Genomic DNA, 25,784 nt, shown 5'->3' with positions numbered 1-25,784 from the left:
TCATAAACTAATCCATATGAATTGAGCCGTTTAGTCCCAATTTCCTAATGAGACTCGATCTCTTTATATGATGAACAGATTTAATTTAGGCTTTTATTCACATATAAACATTCATCATCTCACGCATCAGTTGTGGTAAACGCAAGCTCAAGCATGTTCACTTGACGACTGAGAACCAATGAGGTTCATCCTCGTGTTTTACGCACGTTTGAGCTTCAGCAAGAACCAATGAGGTTCATTCTCGTGTTACGCATCACGTTTGAGCTTCAGCAAGAACCAATGAGGTTCATTTTTGTGTTACGCAGCACGTTTGAGCTTCAGCAAGAACCAATGAGGTTCATTCTCGTGTTACGCATCACGTTTGAGCTTCAGCAAGAACCAATGAGGTTCATTCTTGTGTTACGCAGCACGTTTGAGCTTCAGCAAGAACCAATGAGGTTCATTCTCGTGTTTCGCAGCACGTTTGAGCTTCAGCAAGAACCAATGAGGTTCATTCTCGTGTTACGCAGCACAGTTGAGCTTCAGCAAGAACCAATGAGGTTCATTCTCGTGTTACGCAGCACGTTTGAGCTTCAGCAAGAACCAATGAGGTTCATTCTCGTGTTGTGCAGCACGTTTGAGCTTCAGCAAGAACCAATGAGGTTCATTCTCGTGTTACGCAGCACGTTTGAGCTTCAGCAAGAACCAATGAGGTTCATTCTCGTGTTACGCAGCACGGTTGAGCTTCAGCAAGAACCAATGAGGTTCATTCTCGTGTTACGCAGCACGGTTGAGCTTCAGCAAGAACCAATGAGGTTCATTCTCATGTTACGCAGCATGTTTGAGCTTCAGCAAGAACCAATGAGGTTCATTCTCGTGTTACGCAGCACGTTTGAGCTTCAGCAAGAACCAATGAGGTTCATTCTCGTGTTACGCAGCACGTTTCAGCTTCTGTAAGAACCAATGAGGTTCATTCTCGTGTTACACAGCACGTTTGAGCTTCTGTAAGAACCAATGAGGTTCATTCTCGTGTTACGCAGCACGTTTGAGCTTCAGCAAGAACCAATGAGGTTCATTCTCGTGTTACGCAGCACGTTTGAGCTTCAGCAAGAACCAATGAGGTTCATTCTCGTGTTACACAGCACGTTTGAGCTTCTGAAAGAACCAATGAGGTTCATTCTCGTGTTACGCAGCACGTTTCAGCTTCTGTAAGAACCAATGAGGTTCATTCTCGTGTTACACAGCACGTTTGAGCTTCTGAAAGAACCAATGAGGTTCATTCTCGTGTTACGCAGCACGTTTGAGCTTCAGCAAGAACCAATGAGGTTCATTCTCGTGTTACGTAGCACGTTTGAGCTTCAGCAAGAACCAATGAGGTTCATTCTCGTGTTATGCAGCACGTTTGAGCTTCAGCAAGAACCAATGAGGTTCATTCTCGTGTTACGCAGCACGTTTCAGCTTCTGTAAGAACCAATGAGGTTCATTCTCGTGTTACGCAGCACGTTTCAGCTTCTGTAAGAACCAATGAGGTTCATTCTCGTGTTACACAGCACGTTTGAGCTTCTGAAAGAACCAATGAGGTTCATTCTCGTGTTACGCAGCACGTTTGAGCTTCAGCAAGAACCAATGAGGTTCATTCTCGTGTTACGTAGCACGTTTGAGCTTCTGTAAGAACCAATGAGGTTCATTCTCGTGTTACGTAGCACGTTTGAGCTTCAGCAAGAACCAATGAGGTTCATTCTCGTGTTACGCAGCACGTTTGAGCTTCAGCAAGAACCAGTGAGGTTCATTCTCGTGTTATGGAGCACGTTTGAGCTTCTGTAATAACCAATGAGGTTCATTCTCGTGTTATGCAGCACGTTTGAGCTTCAGCAAGAACCAATGAGGTTCATTCTCGTGTTACGCAGCACGTTTGAGCTTCAGCAAGAACCAATGAGGTTCATTCTCGTGTTATGGAGCACGTTTGAGCTTCTGTAATGACCAATGAGGTTCATTCTCGTGTTACGTAGCACGTTTGAGCTTCAGCAAGAACCAATGAGGTTCATTCTCGTGTTACGCAGCACGTTTGAGCTTCAGCAAGAAGCAATGAGGTTCATTCTCGTGTTATGCAGCACGTTTGAGCTTCAGCAAGAACCAATGAGGTTCATTCTCGTGTTACGCAGCACGTTTGAGCTTCTGTAAGAACCAATGAGGTTCATTCTCGTGTTACGCAGCACGTTTCAGCTTCTGTAAGAACCAATGAGGTTCATTCTCGTGTTACGCAGCACGTTTCAGCTTCTGTAAGAACCAATGAGGTTCATTCTCGTGTTACACAGCACGTTTGAGCTTCTGAAAGAACCAATGAGGTTCATTCTCGTGTTACGCAGCACGTTTGAGCTTCAGCAAGAACCAATGAGGTTCATTCTCGTGTTACGCAGCACGTTTGAGCTTTTGCAAGAACCAATGAGGTTCATTCTCGTGTTACGTAGCACGTTTGAGCTTCAGCAAGAACCAATGAGGTTCATTCTCGTGTTACGCAGCACGTTTGAGCTTCTGTAAGAACCAATGAGGTTCATTCTCGTGTTACGCAGCACGTTTGAGCTTCTGTAAGAACCAATGAGGTTCATTCTCGTGTTACGCAGCACGTTTGAGCTTCTGTAAGAACCAATGAGGTTAATTCTCGTGTTACGCAGCACGTTTGAGCTTCTGTAAGAACCAATGAGGTTCATTCTCGTGTTACGCAGCACGTTTGAGCTTCTGTAAGAACCAATGAGGTTCATTCTCGTGTTACACAGCACGGTTGAGCTTCAGCAAGAACCAATGAGGTTTTATGTAAATAAAAGCCAAAATTCAATCTGTTCATCATAAGTCTCTTCAGAAAATTTGGACTAAACCGCTCAATTCATATGGATTAGTTTTACAATCTCCTCATAAATTTTTTGAAGCGTCAAAGTGTGAGTTGTGTAGCTGTCGGAACAGAAATCGCTCAGATTTCATCAAAGAGATCTTCATTTGTGTTCTGAAGATGAACGAAAGTCTTACGGTTTTGGAACGACATGAGGGTGAGGAATTAATGACAGAATTAAAATTTTACTTTAAGACTAACATATTCATACCAACAACCAAAAAAACTTCAAAACATTTTGATTTCAGGCTGACTTTAATCCAATGCATTTCCGAGTGAAATATTATATTCCAGAAAAGAAGGACATGACCACAGGAAATTGATAGTATTGTAGAAAGTGATTCAGCACTCAAAATGTTGTACGACAAATCTACATGGGTAAATACATGTTGTTTATGACTAGATGTTGTTGTAGAATTTAAAAAGTGCCAATAAAGTGTTAATCTAATTCTAATCTAATTTTTAATCTAATTGGCTATAATGGTGTTTGGTTCAAAATATCTGACAAAAAGGGTTTGGGGTTAGCAAGCATGCATTCAATTGCATAAATGCTGTTCTTTTGATCTTTCTATTCATTAAAGAATCCTGAAATAAATTCATCATTATTTCCACAAAAATAAGAAACACACAACTGTTTTCAACAATGCTAATAATTAGAAATGTTTTTTGAGCAGCAAATCATCATATTAGAATGATTTCTGAAGGATCATGTGACACTGAAGACTGGAGTAATGATGCTGAAAATTCAGTTTTGATCTCAGGAATAAATTACATTTTAAAATACATTCACATAGAAAATAGTAATTTTAAATGGTAATAATATTTCACAATATTACTTTTTTTTCTGTATTTTTGTTCATATGGATGCAGCCTTTGTGAGCATAAGAGACTTTTTCAAGTTTTTTCAAGACTTTTTTGCAAAATATGTATTAGCTATACTGTATAAAAAATATATTTAGCTATACTGCCCAGCTCTAATCCCATCACACTCATTCCAGCAGCATACTTACGGCAGTTTCTCTCATCTGCTCCATCTAGGCAGTCAGGTACTCGGTCGCACCTGTATCCTCCCGGGATGCAGGCCCCATTCGTACAGGTGAACTGTGAACTGGAGCACGTCCTGCCAGCTGCCAGCAAAGATCAAGGAGACATGATTATAATACGAGAGCGCTGGGTGGTCCTCATCTTGGCTAAAGTGGGATACTCTCCCGACGACACATGCACGCTTTGCCTTTTGTTTCTCATACTGTTGCCTGCACATCTGAGATATCGTGTTTCTCCGACATGACGGAAATTACATCCCGGTACATTACTGGGAGTCAATGGAGCTCTCAGCTCTGACGGACAGTCGTAATTGAAATGGAAGCAGAAAGTGAGGGAGAGACGGACGGATGGAGATAAGGAGTACTCACGGCAGGGCTGCCTTTCATCGGAGCCATCCTCGCAATCCTCCTCATCATCGCAAACCCACTGCCGAGGAATGCACTCGCCGTCACTCAAGCACTGGAACTGAGCGCTCTCGCAGGTGGGCTGGGCTGGAAGAGCGTAATGAGACGGCATTGTTAACCAAGCTAGAAGAGATTTGAGCTAGCCTGTGCTAAGAAGGTTCCTTTCATAAATGGAGGAATGTAAGAACTGACATGGACAGGGAAATAAACATGCCACAAATTGGACTTTTCTGATCATATAAATTGAATGCTTTCCTTATTTATTGGTCCAAAGTTGTTTGGAATAGCATACTATTTATACCATTTCTGAAGTATATAGTAAGTATACTTTGCATACTATCAGATCAGATCTAGGCTGCATTTACTGTATAACAACATCATTTGCTTAACTACCACTGTACGATGCATAATCAAAGACATTTACTAGCTACTCACAATTGTTTAACAAAACCATACACACACAAAAATTGGGTGTAGAAACAATGTTCACTTAAGAAATTGCTAGTCAATTTCACAATTAATTACAAATAAATGGCAAGCAGCACATTGAATTAAAGTGAAATTTTGAAAGACTGAAATAGCCTTTTCTTGTAAGACGGACTCCCATAACCATTGTTTTATTCACTACTTCTTCACTAAAATCTCATCCACCTTATTCCTACGCCACATGACGATTTTCCCAACTTATGAAATGAAAGGATCACTCTACGAATGCAATAATACCTTTTTTTATACTGGGTACAATGAGATTACATTATTATACTACTCACCCTTCAACCATAGAACATTAAAAGGACATTTAAAAGTGTAAAAGCATCAACAAGGTACTTTCAACAGACCATGAATAACCCCAAAAGCGCGATTCTTTCCACGGCAATAACAGGCGGGTTAAATATCACTGTAGTATATATATATAATTTTGCGGTAACGAACATGCCATCTGAGGACTACCTTACTATTTTTGAACACTGCTGTTTTATTTTATTTGACGTTTGGTTCATTTTATGCACATGCTCACTCTTCAAAAACGCTGCTGATTGTTTGGGGGGGTTTGTCTTGGTGAAGCTTCCAGTACACAGACAAAACTACTAGTACACCACTCTACTAGTATGTGTCCTTTCAGTATGTACAGAAAATACCTACTTGGGTATTGTGTCCCACATTGCAATGACCCTAATTTGACCTTTTAACTTCTTAATTTTTAATCTTTTCTTCTGGACTGGATCTGTGACAGTCGTCTGACCAGATTTGTAGCGGTTTAGTCGTTGTCACACTAGATTTTGACACAACCACGATTCCCAGAGATTTACCATCAACAGATAGCAAGTTTTACACCAGAATTTATTTCATTTATTACTTTCAATTCTTGAATACATGGGCTAGTATGAATGTTTGAAGCACTAAAACTACAGCCCACTTCCTGTGTGCAGAACCAGGAAGTGATTTTACATGCTTGACATAATCTTATTTAACTTGTGAGCAACTTATGGTTTTAAAGTCCAAAAAGGCTCTATAATTCATGTTTTATGACTGTATATAATTTATGATGTATAAAAAACATGACTTTTACGGAAAAAAAATGAAAGTCAACAACTACTTTTTTAAAAACCCATTTGAAATTCCTGAGGGGACACATGGCTAATGCTACTGCTGTTCCGGGTTCATGGATTACAAACTAAACAGCTCTATTTCACACTTGCCACTCTTTATCAGCGTTCAGTGTGACCTTGCGATTGTCTGGAAGAGTTACTTACGGCAGCCAAATTCATCTGAGCTATCCGAGCAGTCGGTTGTTCCATCACATCTCTGACTTGCTGGGATACAATGGCCTGTCCCACAGCGGAAATACCCCACCTCACAACCTGAACCTACACAGAAAAGGACAAGATATTGTGAAAATCTGTTTTAAATTAATAAATATATACATAAATATGAACCTCTTTTAATGTATAATGTATAAACACACAAACACATATAAATTAAAAGTTGTTAATATACAGTACAAATAAATTAAAAAAATTCCTGATAAGGTCACAGCAGTATAATTTCCCACATTAATTCTATGTAGCATTTTTACCTGAGCTTTGCCCTATCATTGTGCCAGATCTAAATGACAGATGCCTTAACCTTTTGCATCCATTTGCTTTTTAAAAAAAGGGAGAAAAACCCACATTCATCAATCAGGCCTTTGGGCTTACTTAATGCCGGCCACAAGATAGCAACCAAGGTTCTTGCACATAGACGTGGAAGATTTCCTCCCACAGATCATAAAACCTGACCATGATGGGTCTGTGAAGTCCAGATAATGTAATGTAATAAGAAATAATGTAAACATCGCAGGAGTTACAACACAAGATAAGGTTCAAAGATCTCCTCCTACATGGGCAATGCCCTTCTGTACATGACCGATCCAAAGACCTCTGACCGTTCTAGATGCAATCGTCCAATGCGAGATTGCATGATACACGCATGATGTATGATCAATGTTGCTGATCCATTAGAACACCTCTGAACATTCCTTGAGGAACTAATTTAGATTAATATATTGTTTTCTAGAAGACCTTGTCAAATGCATATCTATTTGGAAGTGACTGTATTCCTTATATATTGTACTCTAAATATACTTGTCTAAACTATACTTAATTTATTTCAAAATATTATATATATATATATATATATATATATATATATATATATATATATATAAATATATATATATAATTATATATATATTGTTTATTTTGTACTTTTTATTTTCTTTTTATGAAAACCCTGGTTTGCATAACAGTTTGAATATTTATTTGTAACAAAATTAAACCTTGTAAGCTTATAATCAGAGATGCTTATTTCCCAAATTCATTCATTCAGATTATTTACATTTTGTCAAATTTTTCCCTGGGATTCATAGAATGTACAAAGATAATAAAAAAATTTATGTAGAAGAGAAAAGATGTAAAATGATGCAAAAGTACCATATAATTTGAGTTTGAGAACTTAAAAGATTCTTATTTGCCAAAAGTTACACAACACTGCAAAAATAAAATAAAATTGCATTAAAGGTGCACTATGTAATTTTTTTTCAGTAAAATATCCAAAAACCACTAGGTCAGTGTTATATATTTTGTTCAGTTGAGTACTTACAATATCCCAAATGTTTCCAACTATTTGTAAATGGTGAAAAAATTGCTATTTTAACCAAGGAACCGGGACGTGTGAGGGCGTCGCCTGTCAATTGCGTCATATCTGCGTTACCCTCGGTTTCGAAGTCCTGCCGGCAACTATGCCATAATAAAGGTCCCGCTGCTTGCAAGGCTTGTGTTGCGCTCTTCTTATTAACAATCACTCCTGCTTCTGCTTCAGACTACAGTAGCGTTAATAATCACATGAACATGATTTCTGCCCGAGTCCTATCCTGATTCTTTTCCAACGGCTGTGAGCTGAAGACGACACGTCCCAAGATTCTGCGCTCAAACTTGCCGTCATCAAACTATGCCTTTGTTTTGAATAGGCGACCTCTAGCGGATGGAAAAGTTACATGGTGCAGCTTTAAAACTAAATTGCATAAGATATTAGATATTATTTGCAAACTATTATCTTTGGTTTTGTCTTAAATAGTACAAAACAAGCACATTTTAGTGACCGAAAACCACTCAAAACATAATTTTAATTCAAGATACAAATGATATCACAATTTTGGGTAACAATTAGTTTTACAGTGTCTTGTTACATATGTTACATGACTAACCCTAAACCAAACCCCAATCCTAACTCTAAACCTATAGTAAGTGCATGTAGTTAATTATTATTACTAAGTACTTAAATGCATAATTACACTGTAACACAGACACCTTAAAATAAAGTGTAACCCCAATTTTGCTTCTTGAGTATATCTTGATTAAAAGATGTTTAGATACTGAAAATCAGGACTGTGAAATCAGCTAAATCAATGCATCACCCATTACCCCTCTGATTAATTCTGAAAAGCAGTGAGTGCACTTAACTACTCTTCAAGTGTGCATGTGGTTATGTCATGCCATTGATGAAGCATTTAGACAAGCGAATTGACAGCTAGCGGAGCCAAGCGTGCCAGTCGACGAGCAGGCACTAACTCTCCTTCATCTCAAGCCTTCCTTTTGATCTCCCCCTGTGAGTGACATCTGAGGAGATAAGGTACCACCCCTCTACCTTCCCCGACAGGCTCCAGGACATATCGACACCATCAGCATAGTTCAGCCGAGGAGCCCTCCGTCAGGGCCGTCGGTCGGACGAGCGGAATGTGGGATTCTGATTGTCTCTCGCTGACACTGATGAATGGTGCATGCTGTTCCTTGTCAGAAATGTAATTAGGATAAATATCGGTACCGGGTGGTACCGTAGCCCTTACACCCAAATTCCAAAAGCAAAGGGAGATGCAAGGTGGAATGACGTGGTGAAGGGCTGGAGGGTTGGAGAGTGGGTGAGTGAGTATGTCTTATCACCAGTTACCTAAACACACACACACACACACACACACACACACACACACACACACACACACACACACACACACAATCTACTGGTCAAATGTATGTGATATTCCCAAAAGGAAGTTGCAGGAGTCAAATTCAGGAGATCCTAAGACTTAAAATTAAATGCCCCATAGTTATTTGATTGTTCCAATTAGACCAATGAAAAGGTCTACCTATAATAAAAATTTTCAGGCAACCACCCAGAACATCTTACCAAGGCAATTACATAGCAATACCCTAGCAACCACCCAAAACATTCTACCAACTGCATAGCAACACTCTAGCAACAGCCCAGAACATCCTACCAATTACATAGCAATGCCCTAGCAACCACCCAAAACATAGCAACACTCTAACAAGAACAGAACATTCTAATAATTGCATAGCGACACTTCAGCAACCCGCCCAAAACATTTAACCAATTGCATAGCAACACTCTAGCAACCACCCTGAACATTCTACCAATTGCATAGCAAAACCCTTGCAGCCATCCATGACACCCTATCATTGTGGCAACAAGTTTAATGTAAAAAAAATTATAAATAAACATTAAATACTCACAAAAGAAATCATAAAATGTTTTACACACACTTTTATAATACTTCTCACAGGTCAGAGAACATACCTCGTCACATGTACTTCTCAATAAAATGATATTAAAAGCAATTAATAAAAAGTAGTGCAGTGCATAATTATTTTCTTTTGAAATTATTAATATCCAAGGTATGGAAGCTTGTTTTCTGAGAGAAAAGTCATAAGTGTGAGTTTATATCATGATATTCTGAGGGAAAAAAGTCATAATTGTGAGTTTATATCACAATTCTGAGAAACAAAAGTCATAATTGGAAGTTTATATCAATTCTGAGAAAAAAAAAGTCATCATTGGAAATTTATATCATGATATTCTGAGGAAAAAAAAGTCATAATTGTGAGTTGATATCACAATTCTGAGAAAAAAAGTAATAACTGGGAGTTTATCTCATGATATTCTGAGGAAAAAAGTCACAATTGTGAGTTTATATCCTGATATTCTGAGGAAAAAAAGTCATAATTGTGAGTTTATATCATGATATTCTGAGGAAAAAAGTCATAATTGTGAGTTGATATGATATTCTGAGGAAAAAAGTCACAATTGTGAGTTTATATCATGATTTTCTGAGGGAAAAAAGTCATAATTGTGAATTTATTTCATGATTTTCTGAGGGGAAAAAGTCATAATTGTGAGTTTATATCATGCTTTTCTGAGGGAAAAAAGTCAGAATTTTGAGTTTATATCTTGATTTTCTAAGGGAAAAAAGTCAGAATTTTGAGTTTATATAATGATATTCTGAGGAAAAAAAGTCATAATTGTGAGTTTATATCTTGATTTTCTGAGGGAAAAAAGTCAGAATTGTGAGTTTATATCATGATTTTCTGAGGGAAAAAAGTCATAATTGTGAATTTATTTCATGATTTTCTGAGGGGAAAAAGTCATAATTGTGAGTTTATATCATGATTTTCTGAGGGAAAAAAGTCAGAATTTTGAGTTTATATCTTGATTGTCTAAGGGAAAAAAGTCAGAATTTTGAGTTTATATAATGATATTCTGAGGAAAAAAAGTCATAATTGTGAGTTTATATCTTGATTTTCTGAGGGAAAAAAGTCAGAATTTTGAGTTTATATCATGATATTCTGAGGAAAAAAAGTCATAATTGTGAGTTTATATCATGATTTTCTGAGGGGAAAAAGTCATAATTGTGAGTTTATATCATGATTTTCTGAGGGAAAAAGTCATAATTTTGAGTTTATATCATGATTTTCTGAGGAAAAAAAGTCATAATGGGGAGTTAAATATTCGCAATTACCTTTTTATTTTTTTATTCAGTGGCGGAAACAAGTTTCCATTCCAAGGAGCTTTGCGCCCTAAGTTGGCACACTACAAATATTTTTTTTTATCTCTTTCCATATGTTTTTGTTTTTTTATATGTAAAAAACAAAACCCTGCACACCTGCTATTACATCACACTCCACTGACTCACAGTCCTAAACAATGATAATGGTCCTACAAACAAAGAGATACTTCAGATGAGTAAAGAAAGCATTTTTCACAGTGAAAATTACTCGAATAAACACTGACCTCAATAAATGATCATGTACAAAAAGTGTCTTTTCCTTTTCATTTTTCATGAAGCATGTATGTTTGGATGGGTTGAAACAAGAATCTTATCTGACCTGCTGCCTTTTAGGAAACTTGTGCGACTCAGTAAAACAGCTCGAGCACATACTGCGCCTGCCAATAAGAAACTGAGAACTGGGCTAAACTACATCATGAGGTCACCACTGACATTTAGCCGACCAGTACCTTGCTAAAAATCTGAAGTAATATGTTTAGACATCCGACTGACAGAAAATTAGCCTTACAGTGCAATAACGTAATCTCTAAATGGATGGAGGAACAACTCCCTCTTGTTGTGAGACATGGCAGGTTGGAAGTGTTTAAAGGAATAGTTCATCCAGAAATGCCATACAAAACCAGTTCATAGCAACAACGACTTTCAGGCTCTGAAAAAGACAAAAGGGTATTTTCATTTTTGGGGAAACTATTTCTTCAATGTGCTGTGTAACAAACTCTGGTGCTTGTTATGCAGGTCAAATATTACTCTCAATAAATACCTCTTTAATATTCATTTAGACCAATAACATTGTATCATAGTAGACAGCCTGTTGGTTCTGTGCCATTGCAAAACAAACGTTGTATTAGCAGAGCATTTATTATGTATGAGTCAGAAGTTTATCAGCCTCGTTCCCTGTGATGTACTCTTTAATAATGGATTTCGTCCTCTGCCAGAAGGCCACGGGGGTCTGCGCTTGAGCCGCGGCGCTAAAAGCTCAGCGAGGGCCTCCTCATAGCGAGAGGTCTAGACCAAACACCACAGCAAACGCTTTTAAAGCATGCCAGCCAAATGGGCTTCCTTTTTAACTCCTTCGGCAGCCAATTGGGAAACGAGCCTTTTTCCTGCTCAGTTTACTAATGATAAAATTGCTGCTCTACTCGCTCAAAGGAACCCTTTGTTGGTAGGACATGATCCCGGAGGTTTCAGCAGCGTCTGTAATGCACAGGTAGACAATTGGCATATACAGGATCTGGGAGGTAAGACGCTCTTACTGACACCCGTTCGCAAGTAATAGAATTTTAAACATCAGCCATCGGCTGTTTCCGCACGCGCTGCCAGAAGGGGAATCAGATGCATCACATCAAGGTCCAAAATAACACACAAAATACATTTTCACAAGGGTTTTTCTCATTAACTAAAACTAATAAATAAATGTACAATATAAAATATCTAAAAAAAATTATTTCAGTTCTAATTTTCATTTAGTTTAAAGGGTTAGTTCACCCAAAATTCTGTCATTATTTACTCATCCTCATGTCGTTTTCTATTCCTCCATTGACAGCTTCACAACTACCACTTTGATGCTTCAAAAGTTCATAAAGAGATCATAAACTAATCCATATGAATTGAGTTGATTAGTCAAAATTTTCTGAAGAGACTCGATCACTTTATATAATGAACAGATTGAATTTAGGCTTTTATTCACATATAAACATTCATCAACTCCCACATAAGTTGTGGTAAACGCAAGCTCAAGCATGTTCACTTGACGACTGAAAACCAAGCAGGTTAATTCTCATTATGCAGCACATTTGAGCTTCTGCAAGAACCAATGAGGTTCATTCTCGTGTTACGCAGCACTTTTGAGCTTCCATAAGGACCAATGAGGTTCATTCTTGTGTTACGCAGCACGTTTGAGCTTCCGTAAAAACCAATGAGGTTCATTCTCGTGTTACGCAGCACGTTTGAGCTTCCGTAAGAACCAATGAGGTTCATGCTCGTGTTACGCAGCACGTTTGAGCTTCAGCAAGAACCAATGAGGTTCATTCTTGTGTTACGCAGTACGTTTGAGCTTCAGCAAGAACCAATGAGGTTCATTCTGGTGTTACGCAGCACGTTTGAGCTTCAGCAAGAACCAATGAGGTTCATTCTCGTGTTACGCAGCACGTTTGAGCTTCCGTAAGAACCAATGAGGTTCATGATCGTGTTACGCAGCACGTTTGAGCTTCTGCAAGAACCAATGAGGTTCATTCTCGTGTTACGCAGCACGTTTGAGCTTCTGCAAGAACCAATGAGGTTCATTCTCGTGTTACGCAGCACGTTTGAGCTTCCATAAGAACCAATGAGGTTCATTCTCGTGTTACGCAGCACGTTTGGACTTCCATAAGAACCAATGAGGTTCATTCTCGTGTTACGCGGCACGTTTGAGCTTCCATAAGAACCAATGAGGTTCATTCTCGTGTTACGCAGCACGTTTGAGCTTCCGTAAGAACCAATGAGGTTCATTCTCGTGTTACGCAGCCCGTTTGAGTTTCAGCAAGAACCAATGAGGTTTATTCTCGTGTTACGCAGCACGTTTAAGCTTCCGTAAGAACCAATGAGGTTCATGCTTGTGTTACGCAGCACGTTTGAGCTTCCGTAAGAACCAATGAGGTTCATTCTCGTGTTACGCAGCACGTTTGAGCTTCCGTAAGAACCAATGAGGTTCATTCTCGTGTTACGCAGCACGTTTGAGCTTCCGTAAGAACCAATGAGGTTCATTCTCGTGTTACGCAGCCCGTTTGAGTTTCAGCAAGAACCAATGAGGTTTATTCTCGTGTTACGCAGCACGTTTAAGCTTCCGTAAGAACCAATGAGGTTCATGCTTGTGTTACGCAGCACGTTTGAGCTTCCGTAAGAACCAATGAGGTTCATTCTCGTGTTACGCAGCCCGTTTGAGCTTCAGCAAGAACCAATGAGGTTCATTCTCGTGTTACGCAGCACGTTTGAGCTTCCGTAAGAACCAATGAGGTTCATGCTTGTGTTACGCAGCACGTTTGAGCTTCCGTAAGAACCAATGAGGTTCATTCTCGTGTTACGCAGCCCGTTTGAGCTTCAGCAAGAACCAATGAGGTTCATTCTCGTGTTACGCAGCACGTTTGAGCTTCCGTAAGAACCAATGAGGTTCATGCTCGTGTTACGCAGCACGTTTGAGCTTCCGTAAGAACCAATGAGGTTCATGCTCGTGTTACGCAGCACTTTTGAGCTTCCATAAGAACCAATGAGGTTCATGCTCGTGTTACGCAGCACGTTTGAGCTTCTGCAAGAACCAATGAGGTTCATTCTCGTGTTACGCAGCACGTTTGAGCTTCCGTAAGAACCAATGAGGTTCATTCTCGTGTTACGCAGCCCGTTTGAGCTTCAGCAAGAACCAATGAGGTTAATTCTCGTGTTACGCAGCCCGTTTGAGCTTCAGCAAGAACCAATGAGGTTCATTCTCGTGTTACGCAGCACGTTTGAGCTTCCGTAAGAACCAATGAGGTTCATGCTCGTGTTACGCAGCACGTTTGAGCTTCTGCAAGAACCAATGAGGTTCATGCTCGTGTTACGCAGCACGTTTGAGCTTCAGCAAGAACCAATGAGGTTCATTCTTGTGTTATGCAGTACGTTTGAGCTTCAGCAAGAACCAATGAGGTTCATTCTGGTGTTACGCAGCACGTTTGAGCTTCAGCAAGAACCAATGAGGTTCATTCTCGTGTTACGCAGCACGTTTGAGCTTCATGAAGAACCAATGAGGTTCATTCTCGTGTTACGCAGCACGTTTGGACTTCCATAAGAACCAATGAGGTTCATTCTCGTGTTACGCAGCACGTTTGAGCTACCGTAAGAACCAATGAGGTTTATTCTCGTGTTACGCAGCACATTTGAGCTTCCATAAGAACCAATGAGGTTTATTCTCGTGTTACGCAGCACGTTTGAGCTTCCATAAGAACCAATGAGGTTCATTCTCGTGTTACGCAGCACGTTTGAGCTTCCATAAGAACCAATGAGGTTTATTCTCGTGTTACGCAGCACGTTTGAGCTTCCGTAAGAACCAATGAGGTTCATGCTCGTGTTACGCAGCACTTTTGAGCTTCCATAAGAACCAATGAGGTTCATTCTCGTGTTACGCAGCCCGTTTGAGCTTCAGCAAGAACCAATGAGGTTAATTCTCGTGTTACGCAGCCCGTTTGAGCTTCAGCAAGAACCAATGAGGTTCATTCTCGTGTTACGCAGCACGTTTGAGCTTCCGTAAGAACCAATGAGGTTCATGCTCGTGTTACGCAGCACGTTTGAGCTTCTGCAAGAACCAATGAGGTTCATTCTCGTGTTACGCAGCACGTTTGAGCTTCCATAAGAACCAATGAGGTTCATGCTCGTGTTACGCAGCACGTTTGAGCTTCCATAAGAACCAATGAGGTTCATTCTAGTGTTACGCAGCACGATTGAGCTTCCATAAGAACCAATGAGGTTCATTCTCGTGTTATGGAGCACTTTTGAGCTTCCATAAGAACCAATGAGGTTCATTCTCGTGTTACGCTGCACTTTTGAGCTTCCATAAGAACCAATGAGGTTCATTCTAGTGTTACGCAGCACGTTTGAGCTTCCGTAAGAACCAATGAGGTTCATGCTCGTGTTACGCAGCACGTTTGAGCTTCTGCAAGAACCAATGAGGTTCATTCTCGTGTAACGCAGCACGTTTGAGCTTCATCAAGAAACAATGAGGTTCATTCTCGTGTTACGCAGCACGTTTGAGCTTCATGAAGAACCAATGAGGTTCATTCTTGTGTTACGCAGCACGATTGAGCTTCATCAAGAACCAATGAGGTTCATTCTCGTGTTACGCAGCACGTTTGAGCTTCATGAAGAACCAATGAGGTTCATTCTCGTGTTACGCAGCACGTTTGGACTTCCATAAGAACCAATGAGGTTCATTCTCGTGTTACGCAGCCCGTTTGAGCTTCAGCAAGAACCAATGAGGTTCATTCTCGTGTTACGCAGCACGTTTGAGCTTCCGTAAGAGCCAATGAGGTTCATGCTCGTGTTACGCAGCACGTTTGAGCTTCTGCAAGAACCAATGAGGTTCATTCTCGTGTTACGCAGCACGTTTGAGCTTCCGTAAGAACCAATGAGGTTCATGCTCGTGTTACGCAGCACTTTTGAGCTTCCATAAGAACCAATGAGGTTCATTCTCGTGTTACGCAGCCCGTTTGAGCTTCAGCAAGAACCAATGAGGTTCATTCTCGTGTTACGCAGCCCGTTTGAGCTTCAGCAAGAACCAATGAGGTTCATTCTCGTGTTACGCAGCACGTTTGAGCTTCCGTAAGAACCAATGAGGTTCATGCTCGTGTTACGCAGCACGTTTGAGCTTCTGCAAGAACCAATGAGGTTCATTCTCGTGTTACGCAGCACGTTTGAGCTTCCATAAGAACCAATGAGGTTCATGCTCGTGTTACGCAGCACGTTTGAGCTTCATGAAGAACCAATGAGGTTCATTCTAGTGTTACGCAGCACAGTTGAGCTTCCATAAGAACCAATGAGGTTCATTCTCGTGTTATGGAGTACTTTTGAGCTTCCATAAGAACCAATGAGGTTCATTCTCGTGTTACGCTGCACTTTTGAGCTTCCATAAGAACCAATGAGGTTCATTCTAGTGTTACGCAGCACGTTTGAGCTTCCGTAAGAACCAATGAGGTTCATGCTCGTGTTACGCAGCACGTTTGAGCTTCTGCAAGAACCAATGAGGTTCATTCTCGTGTAACGCAGCACGTTTGAGCTTCATCAAGAAACAATGAGGTTCATTTCCGTGTTACGCAGCACGTTTGAGCTTCATGAAGAACCAATGAGGTTCATTCTCGTGTTACGCAGCACGATTGAGCTTCATCAAGAACCAATGAGGTTCATTCTCGTGTTACGCAGCACGTTTGAGCTTCATGAAGAACCAATGAGGTTCATTCTCGTGTTACGCAGCACGTTTGGACTTCCATAAGAACCAATGAGGTTCATTCTCGTGTTACGCAGCACGTTTGAGCTACCGTAAGAACCAATGAGGTTTATTCTCGTGTTACGCAGCACGTTTGAGCTTCCATAAGAACCAATGAGGTTCATTCTCGTGTTACGCAGCACGTTTGAGCTTCATGAAGAACCAATGAGGTTCATTCTCGTGTTACGCAGCACGTTTGGACTTCCATAAGAACCAATGAGGTTCATTCTCGTGTTACGCAGCACGTTTGAGCTTCCATAAGAACCAATGAGGTTTATTCTCGTGTTACGCAGCACGTTTGAGCTTCCGTAAGAACCAATGAGGTTCATTCTCGTGTTACGCAGCACGAACCAATGAGATTTGTTCTTGCACGTCAAGCAGGTTCAGTTGAGCTTATGTTTATGTTCGCTGATCAATGTTTATATGTGAATAAAAGGCTAAATTCATATAAAGTGATCGAGTCTCTCGAAATTTGGACTAAACCGCTAAATTCATATAGATTAGATTCACGATCTCTTTATGAACTTTTTGAAGTGTCAAAGTGGTAGTTGTGTAGCTGTCGGGACAGAAATCTCTCAGATTTAATCAAAAAGATCTTCATTTGCGTTTTGAAGATGAATGAAAGTCTTACAGCAGGGTTATTCAAATATTGCCCTGGAGGGCCAATGCGCTGCAGAGTTTAGCTCCAACCCCGATCAAACTCACCTACCCGTGATTTTCTAATGAACCTGAAGACATTGATTAGCATGTTCAGGTGTTTTTATTTAGGGTTAAAGCTAAACTCTGCAGGAAATCTCATGTGCCAGGTTTGAGGATCCCTGTCTTATAGGTTTGGAATGATATGAGTAATTAATGACAGAATTGGGGCCTCTGTTTAAGTTGAAGCACTAAAATAAAAAACTAAACCTGAAATAAAAATGAATAAAAAACCATAACAACATATTTAAAAACAAAATGAATAAGTAAAATTAAAATCAAAACAAAATAACAAAAAATTCAAAATACTAAAAAACTATAATAGTATATTAATGATACTAAAATAACACTGATTTTCTCTTGCAAATGAATTGTTTTCTCTCAGATTAACAATATGAACCAGCTATACATTAGCCAAACAGCTTTTAGCAAACTTTGCCAAGAGCCGAAACCTATCCGTCGACACCATCGTAAATAAAGCCAGCGTTTCCTGACATTATCAGCAACTGGGAAACCCGACAGGTAAAGTGAACAGCGGCAGGCCTATCCTATTCCTGCACTCAACAAAACGAAGCATTTAGCCCCGTAATTTCCTGGGGTGTCTTTAAAAGGGTTTTATTTGGACGTCTTAACTAAGATTGCACGAATGACAACAGTTATGCGATTGTCCCCGGCCGGCCATTGTGAGGAGAGCGGCTTGTATTATGCAAATGCCGTCCTCCTGTTGATGGGGTCTGAGCTTGTTTTTCCTTCCTTCATTAATGTCTTTGCTTACCCTGTTTTGTTCCGTTTGCTGTTTCCTTTTTTGCCCCCCTCCATCCCCGTCTCCTCTCTGGGCATGTCTTTTCTAATTAGCCAACTTAAACCCTCAGCAGGCAAGAATCCCCAAAACTATCTGAGGAGAAAAACAAGGACGCGCCAACGTCGGGCCACAAAGAGAGTGCGGTGGAGGAATTTTCATTAGAATGAAGCCTCCCAAAGGCTTAGACCCCACTGTGAGACCACAATGGCACAATGGCCTGGCTGGCGGGGCTGCAGCCCCATAACTGAAAGTGTCAGCACGCCAAAAGGCCCGATGGAGACGGATAGCAGAATGGGGGAATACAGTAGAGCTTCCTGCGAGAAAGAAAGCCGAAAAGAGGCCCCCGGAGCCCATCCTCCTCCATTCTGCTATCCCTCTTTCCTTTAAAAAAAACTCAAGGCACTTGCCAGCCACTAGCCCCCCAAAACATCTCTTTCCAGTCCCGCGGGGGCCATGGGAGAGGTGCCGCTTCTTTCATCAATGCCGCCTTGTTTTGGGGGGCGGCTGGAGTGAATGCATGCGCAGGAATGGCTGGCAGAGCCCAGTGCCAAGGCTGGCCGGCCATACCGTGGAGCAGAGTGCCGCAGCCCATTTCATATGGAAATGGACGACGCTGAACGCAGTCAATTGCTTTACAACTGACTTTGGCTCGCAATCGTAAAGAAAGGACCTACTGGTACGCAAAGGCAGCTTGGCATTGGCCGCAAGTGGAAAGGAGGCAAACATAGAGTCGGGAAGCCTATTAAAGCAGTCAGATGGAGTTACGGATTGGAAACGTTAATGAATTAGCAATATGTGAGATGGAAATATCATCCAAGTTGCACATTTCGAAATAATCAGTACTGGCCGATAACTGTGGTAATTCCAACAAATAGTGTTAGTTCCAAAATCTACAGGCAAACGGGTCATAGTGTAAAAGAAAAATAGCATAAAGCAAGCAGTAAACTATGAACGACATTTATGCATCTAATTTGAATCTATAAATATATTATTGATGGTTCAATGTTTAAAATGCATTAGTAAATGCAGATTAATAAAACAACCTAGATTAATAAATGCTGTAAAGTATTGTGCATTTAGCAGGGTTATTATTGTTTAGTTAACTAAAATTTAAAGCTTAACGCATACTTGAAATAAACATGGACATAATATTTTTTTTAACTTTTATTTTAGGCCAAGGCAACATTTCTCATTTAGTTGAAGTTGAAGTACTTAAATAACTCAAACTAAATAATCTAAAACTAAAAACTTAAACTTAATAAAAGTAATATATATATATATATATATATATATATATATATATATATATATATATATATATATATATATATATATATATATATATATATATATATATATATATATATATATATATATATATATATAATTTTTTTATGAATTGAAATTAAAACTAAATGACACAACAAAATTACTAAAAATTAATCTCAAAATATGAACAAAAGCTATAATAGTATTTAAATGATCCTAAAATAACACAGCATTTAGCTTGTAATTCTTAATGGATTAACTAACATTAATGAATAACATATTTTTTAGCTTATTTGTAACTTTTGATTTTTGGGTGAACTAAAAAAAATTACAAAACATATCATCATTTACTTTGTTGGAACACAAAATGAGCTGTTTTGAAAGTTACTGGGGTCCAAAACAACATAAATATTTTCTTATTTTTTTGTAGGAGTTGGCTGGTTATAGCCACTACCACTGGTTAACCAGCCGTTTTGATGATCCACTGATTATTAATAGTTTAAAGAATGCTTGTGTGAACAATGGATGTGCATCCTGAAGGCTGCGTCAAGCCGAATCTTTTAATGTTTTAATGATTTAGCCCAGTTTATTATAATATTTTTACGCCTAACCACATGAGTGGTTTGGAATATTTGTTGCTTCATCTAATAATTACCTCTCATGTGCACCAGTGATTTATTTTATTTTGTTTTATTTTATTTTAATGAACATCATTGGCTACAAATTTACACACCAGCAGCCCACACAAGTTTGCCTTGTTTTGGAACAACATTGGACTCCTCTTTCGGGTTTACAGAAGAAAGAAAATCATACAAATTTGGAATGACATGAGGATGACTAAAAGATCACAGGCTCTTTATTGTCTTTACAACACACTCTCATGTCGTCAAACGCTAAAACCAACACACAGGCTTCTCAGCTTTCTGATGGCATTGCGGCAGTGACTAATACGGCCACTGAGGGTGCTGTTTACTCTGAGAGGATTAGAAGTCTTCATTAGTGCCAACTGTGTTAACTTCTGTTCCTGTTTCTAATACAGCAGCCCTGTTGCTCAAGGACTTACACCGGAAAGGCCCAGAAGCATGTGTGAGGTTTAAGGAGCACGTGCAGAACAGGAAAAATGGGATTGCGGTATTTTCTCAATGTTCAGAATGCAGACGTCATTACTGTTTGTTTGGCTTGTTCACACATTTCTATAATAACCTACACGCAGAAATGATCACCAGACATGTGTCATGGGGACGTGCAATTCTTTCCAGAACAATAAACAATGACAATTTTAAAGCTGTGCTATTAGCAGACACATTTCCACAACCATAGCTGTAAACTTTTAGTATGTTTTAAGTTACTTTAGACAAGAAGAATCAGCTTATGTGACTTTTGTTAAAACTGTTTTGCAACAGTTACTGCCCACTTTTTAAGCAGCCTTCAATCTATAAGTAAGTTTTCCATGCATTTGCTTCATAAAGATTTCAAAACATTCTTCAATAAAACGTTCTAAGCCTTGAACCAAACCAACAAGCCCTGAGATTAATTCCAACAGTACATTTAATTTAAAGAAAAACTTATTTGAAAATCTACTTATCCCATGGGAATTACAAATGAAGTTATAAACTATAAAACCAATGAGAGTCAATACTGTAAAAAAAAAAAAAAAAAAAATCTGTAAAAATTGGGCACAATTTACTGTGTAAATATGAAGGAATTTTCCGTATTGTTTTTTTACAGGTGTTTTTTACTTCAATTTTGAATGTATTTTGAATGACGCATTGCATTGTGTTGTGTTTTAGGGTTAACAGAAATTCCTGTAAAAAGTACTAGATAATGTCCCGGCAGAAAATTACCAGTTCATTTTCCGTTTTTAAGTCTAGTCAAATTTATTTGCATAGCACTTTTTTAACAATTGTTTCAAAGCTGCTTTACAGAAAATTGTGATGTTAATGTTGGTAATATCTTAATGTCCTCATGCCTACATTGTCACATTTAGCAAATGAGCTCAGCGATAATATAGTTTACATTTTGCAACAATATAAACAATCACGCTGCCGAGATTCGCTATATAGTATCTACCGATTTGCATGAGTATACTTTAGGTGTGCGAATAAAACTGAATATACTTATATATCAACTGTATATAAAGACATGTATGATAATATAGTTTACATTTTGCAACAATATAAACAATCACACAGCCGAGATGGTTTTGCTATATAGTATCTACTGGTTTGCATGAGTATACTTTAGGTGTGCGGATAAAAATTATGTATCAACTGTATAAAAAGACATGTATGATAATAATATAGTTGACATTTTGCAACAACATAAACAATCACGCAGCCGAGATTTGCTATTTAGTATCTACCGGTTTACATGAGTGTACTGTGTGCAGATGAAATGTAATATACTTATATGTCAACTGTATATAAAGACATGTACGATAATATAGTTTACAGTTTTGCAACAACATAAATAATCACGCAGCCGGGATTTGCTATAGACAGAGTATCTACCGATTTACATGAGTGTACATATACAAATAAAGTTGGATATACTTATATATACGTACAACTTTATATATAGAGATTTGCGGCAATATAAACAATCATTAAGTCTACATTTGCTAAAGTATATATAGCTTTATGTGAGTATACTGTATGTGTGCGGATAAAGTTGGACATATTTAAATATAAAACTTTATATATAGAGCATTGCTTACATTTTGTGACAATGTAAACAATCACTAAGTCTAGATTTGCTATAGTATAGCCTATATTGTTTTATGTGAGTATACTGTATGTGTGCGGATAAAGTTTGATATATTTATACTGTAAATATAGACCTGTGTGATAATACAGTTTACATTTTCCAACGATATTAACAATCAAGCAGATGGGATTTGCTATATAGTATCTACCGGTTTACATGAGGGGACGTATGCAGATAAAGCTGGTTATACTTATATAAATAAAATTTTACATATAGAGCATTGCTTACATTTTGCGACAATATAAACAATCACTAAGTTAAGATTTGCTATAGTATATATCGCTTTATATGAGTATATTGTATGTGTCTGGATAAAGTTTGATATATTTATACATCTTACTGTAAATATAGACCTGTGTGATAATACAGTTTACATTTTGCGCCGATTTAAACAATCGCGCAGATGGGATTTGCTATATAGTATCTAGCAGTTTATGTGAGGGCACGTATGCAATAAAGCTGAATATAATTATAAAACTTTATATATAGAGCATTGCTTACATTTTGCGACAATATAAACAATCACTAAGTCAAGATTTGCTACAATATATATCGTTTATGTGAGTATACTGTATGTGTGTGGATAAAGTTGAATATATTTATACATCTAACTGTAAATATAGACCTGTGTGATAATACAGTTTACATTTTACGCTGATTTTAACAATCACGCACTGTAAAAAAAAAAAAGTTGAGAAAACTTAAAAGTTTAAGGCAACCAGCTGCAGAACATTTTTGAGTTTTCTCAACTTAGGGTCAATTAGTTGTACAAACTTTTTTCATGTTAAATAGTTGAATAAACTTTAAAAGCTGAATTTGTCATACAAAACATAAGTTGGATTTTCTACAGTGGGGATTTGCTATAGTATCTACCGGTTTATGTGAGGGCAAGTATGCAGATAAAGCTGAATATACTTATAAAACTTTATATATTGAGCATTGCTTATATAGTTACATTTTACGACAATATAAACAATCACTAAGTCAAGATTCTCTTTAGTATATATAGTTTTATGTGAGTACACTGTATATGTGTGGATAAAGTTGGATATATTTATACATCTAACTGTAAATATAGACCTGTGTGATAATAGTATACATTTTACGCCGATTTAAACAATCACGCAGCAATATATATATATATATATATATATATATATATATATATATATATATATATATATATATATATATATATATATATATATATATATATATATATATATATATATATATATATATATATATATATATATATATATATATATATATTTGCTTTAGGTGAGTACTAACTTTAACTTTACATAAGTTGCCGGTGATCATTTTAGTTTACATTCTGCAACTAAATAAAATATGTGACGTTTACTGCAAAATAATTAAAAATATATAAGTAGTTTGAATGTATTTAAATCAGGCAATGAATGGGATTTTGACTTCTGGAAACTACTGTCACGCTTTCTAAAAGACGCCCAATACAAAAGGGTTTCTCCACCGAAAACTATGCACTTTAAAGCTCGCTGACAGCCAGGTTCAGATAAGGTCCTCTGTCCAGTTTCCTCTCTTGATTTGCTGTATAGAAATCCTGTTACAGATCATGAGGCCCCTCACTGATCCACATCTGATTGAGCCTATTGAATGAGATATCATTGTTCGCTGATCTTCACGGCATTGTCTGCACCCATGGCTGCACATAATAAAAAAAGACTGTGAGATGACACTGGTGAATGTGACACAGAGTGAACGTGTCCCATTAATCATTACAATCCGACGGCGGCTAATACGTGACTAATGATAGTAGCTTTTGAAAAAAAACAAGTTATGAATCGCCAGCATCATCAAATTTGCAGGCAATGAGTAACGCATGGCTGTAAATAATAATTTATACAGAGAGGATTTCACAAGTTGGTTAATAAACACAGGTGTCAAAACTGTTTTGTGCCAACTCAAGGCTTTTCAAAAGAAGTCCAAGTTTAAAATAAAACGCATCACGGTAATAAGCAACTACCTTTTTAAGACCTTTGACCCCCGGGTCTGAAACTGAGAGGAACCAACAGGAAGTGAAGCTCAGCGGATTAGAGAAAGTAACCTGTCCCCCTCCATCGAGACCCTTTTGGTCATTTCCTCCGAAACACATGCTGAATAAAGCTGGATTACAGGAACTCATTCCTGGCTCGCATTTCTGAGGAGATCAATCAAGGCTACGGCCACAAATTTAAGCCTGATGCAAACATAATAGTACGAATTCCCAAAGGACTGTGTGATTTTGACAGCTCGAGGTCACAATAAATGTCATTTAAGCGTCCGGTTTTAACGCAGCACTACTTTATCGAATGCAAACATCCTAATTCTCCCTATAAACAAAGCTGGCAAATGAACACAGAGAATCTACAGTGATTTTAAAGTCATCCTTGGCTAATTTTCACTGGGTCAACAGAGTGTTGCATGAGCAAGCAATGGTCATCTTGAGCGGCAGCTGCAGAGTAATTAGTTGCTTGATTCACATAAGGAGCTTACATACTAAGGGTTGGGCAAAAAGAAAGCAGATTACAATTTGAGAAGCCCTAGCCATGCAACCACACTTTTGCACCAGAGGAACCTGTTGGGCTGTCAACTGATTAACCAACTGCAATGCAGCTAAATGCACGTCTCAAACTCGACGTCCCCTCCACGGAGGACTGTTTAAGTCTTTTAGAAACGTGTGTGAATTTGCTTTGTACCAGCAGCTTGGGGTCTGCTAGAGATTGTCTTCAAGTCACATGCTCGTCTCTGTTACCTAGCAACGCCAAAGCCCATGCAAAAGTTCTAAGGGAACCTCAAATCTGTCTGAGGGAGGCTTTGTGCGACAATTTCATTCGGAACTATATATTAAAAAAAAGAAAACACACGTGTTCTGTCACTCATAGAGATAGTTTTCAACAATCCTAACTTTGTTTTGAGCGAAAAGCCGTTCATTCTAGTATGCATAAATAACAATGCCGTTGGATAACACCGTTATTCCCACGAATAAACAAGCGAATGTTTATTTTCTAACAACAAACGACAATCCAGTTTTCCTCACTTATTAAACCACACTTGTGATATTACGCGGAGTAGCTTTCCCGTAATGTCTATTGTTTAAAAATTATACGGACCATATCTAAAACAAATATGATACTTAACAAGTTAATAAAAGTTGCAACGTACCTTGGCAATCGCAATGAAGAGCACATAAAGTTATAATGAGGAGCAGTTGTAGGTGCATTGTGACGCACGGTCCCGGCTGGTGTGTCCAGCCCCTCATGAAGCCGGACAGATGGAGCTCTTGGGACTGAGATGCAGTGAAGTGGCTCTTACTCACTTGTCCCGTGCTGATGAAAAAGGGCGTGCACATGACGCTCGCTCCCCCTCGGCTCGACCCACAGGATCAAATCCTTCACTGGCTCCCAGGAACCTGTTGAGCTCATTGACGAGCCTGCATAATGTGTGGATTGCGAAACATGAGAAATATTTATAAATCACTCGTATGATTGCCGTTGTGATATTATTAATTAATAAATATTAATTATTTAGACGTTATG

The 25,784-nt window shown here is 38.5% G+C and overlaps 1 protein-coding gene across 1 annotated transcript in view; it reads right to left on the bottom strand.

The window, feature by feature from the left end:
• lrp2a (low density lipoprotein receptor-related protein 2a) overlaps positions 1 to 25,468 on the bottom strand; it is a gene marked incomplete at its 5' end in the record, with an annotated part of 148,918 nt that extends 123,450 nt beyond the window's left edge. The window contains 4 exons of the mRNA XM_079821156.1: positions 3,874 to 3,990; positions 4,276 to 4,398; positions 6,066 to 6,179; positions 25,411 to 25,468. Coding sequence (XP_079677282.1) covers positions 3,874 to 3,990; positions 4,276 to 4,398; positions 6,066 to 6,179; positions 25,411 to 25,468 — 412 coding nt within the window. The remainder of the gene's footprint in view (positions 1 to 3,873; positions 3,991 to 4,275; positions 4,399 to 6,065; positions 6,180 to 25,410) is intronic.
• Between the last annotated feature and the right edge of the window lie 316 nt (positions 25,469 to 25,784).

Source organism: Gobio gobio (assembly GCF_949357685.1).
Source record: "Gobio gobio genome assembly, chromosome: 7".
In the NCBI taxonomy this organism is placed as follows: Eukaryota; Metazoa; Chordata; class Actinopteri; order Cypriniformes; family Gobionidae; genus Gobio; species Gobio gobio.
Note: the sequence above shows the minus strand (reverse complement) of the source record. Positions and strands in the feature narration are given on the sequence as shown.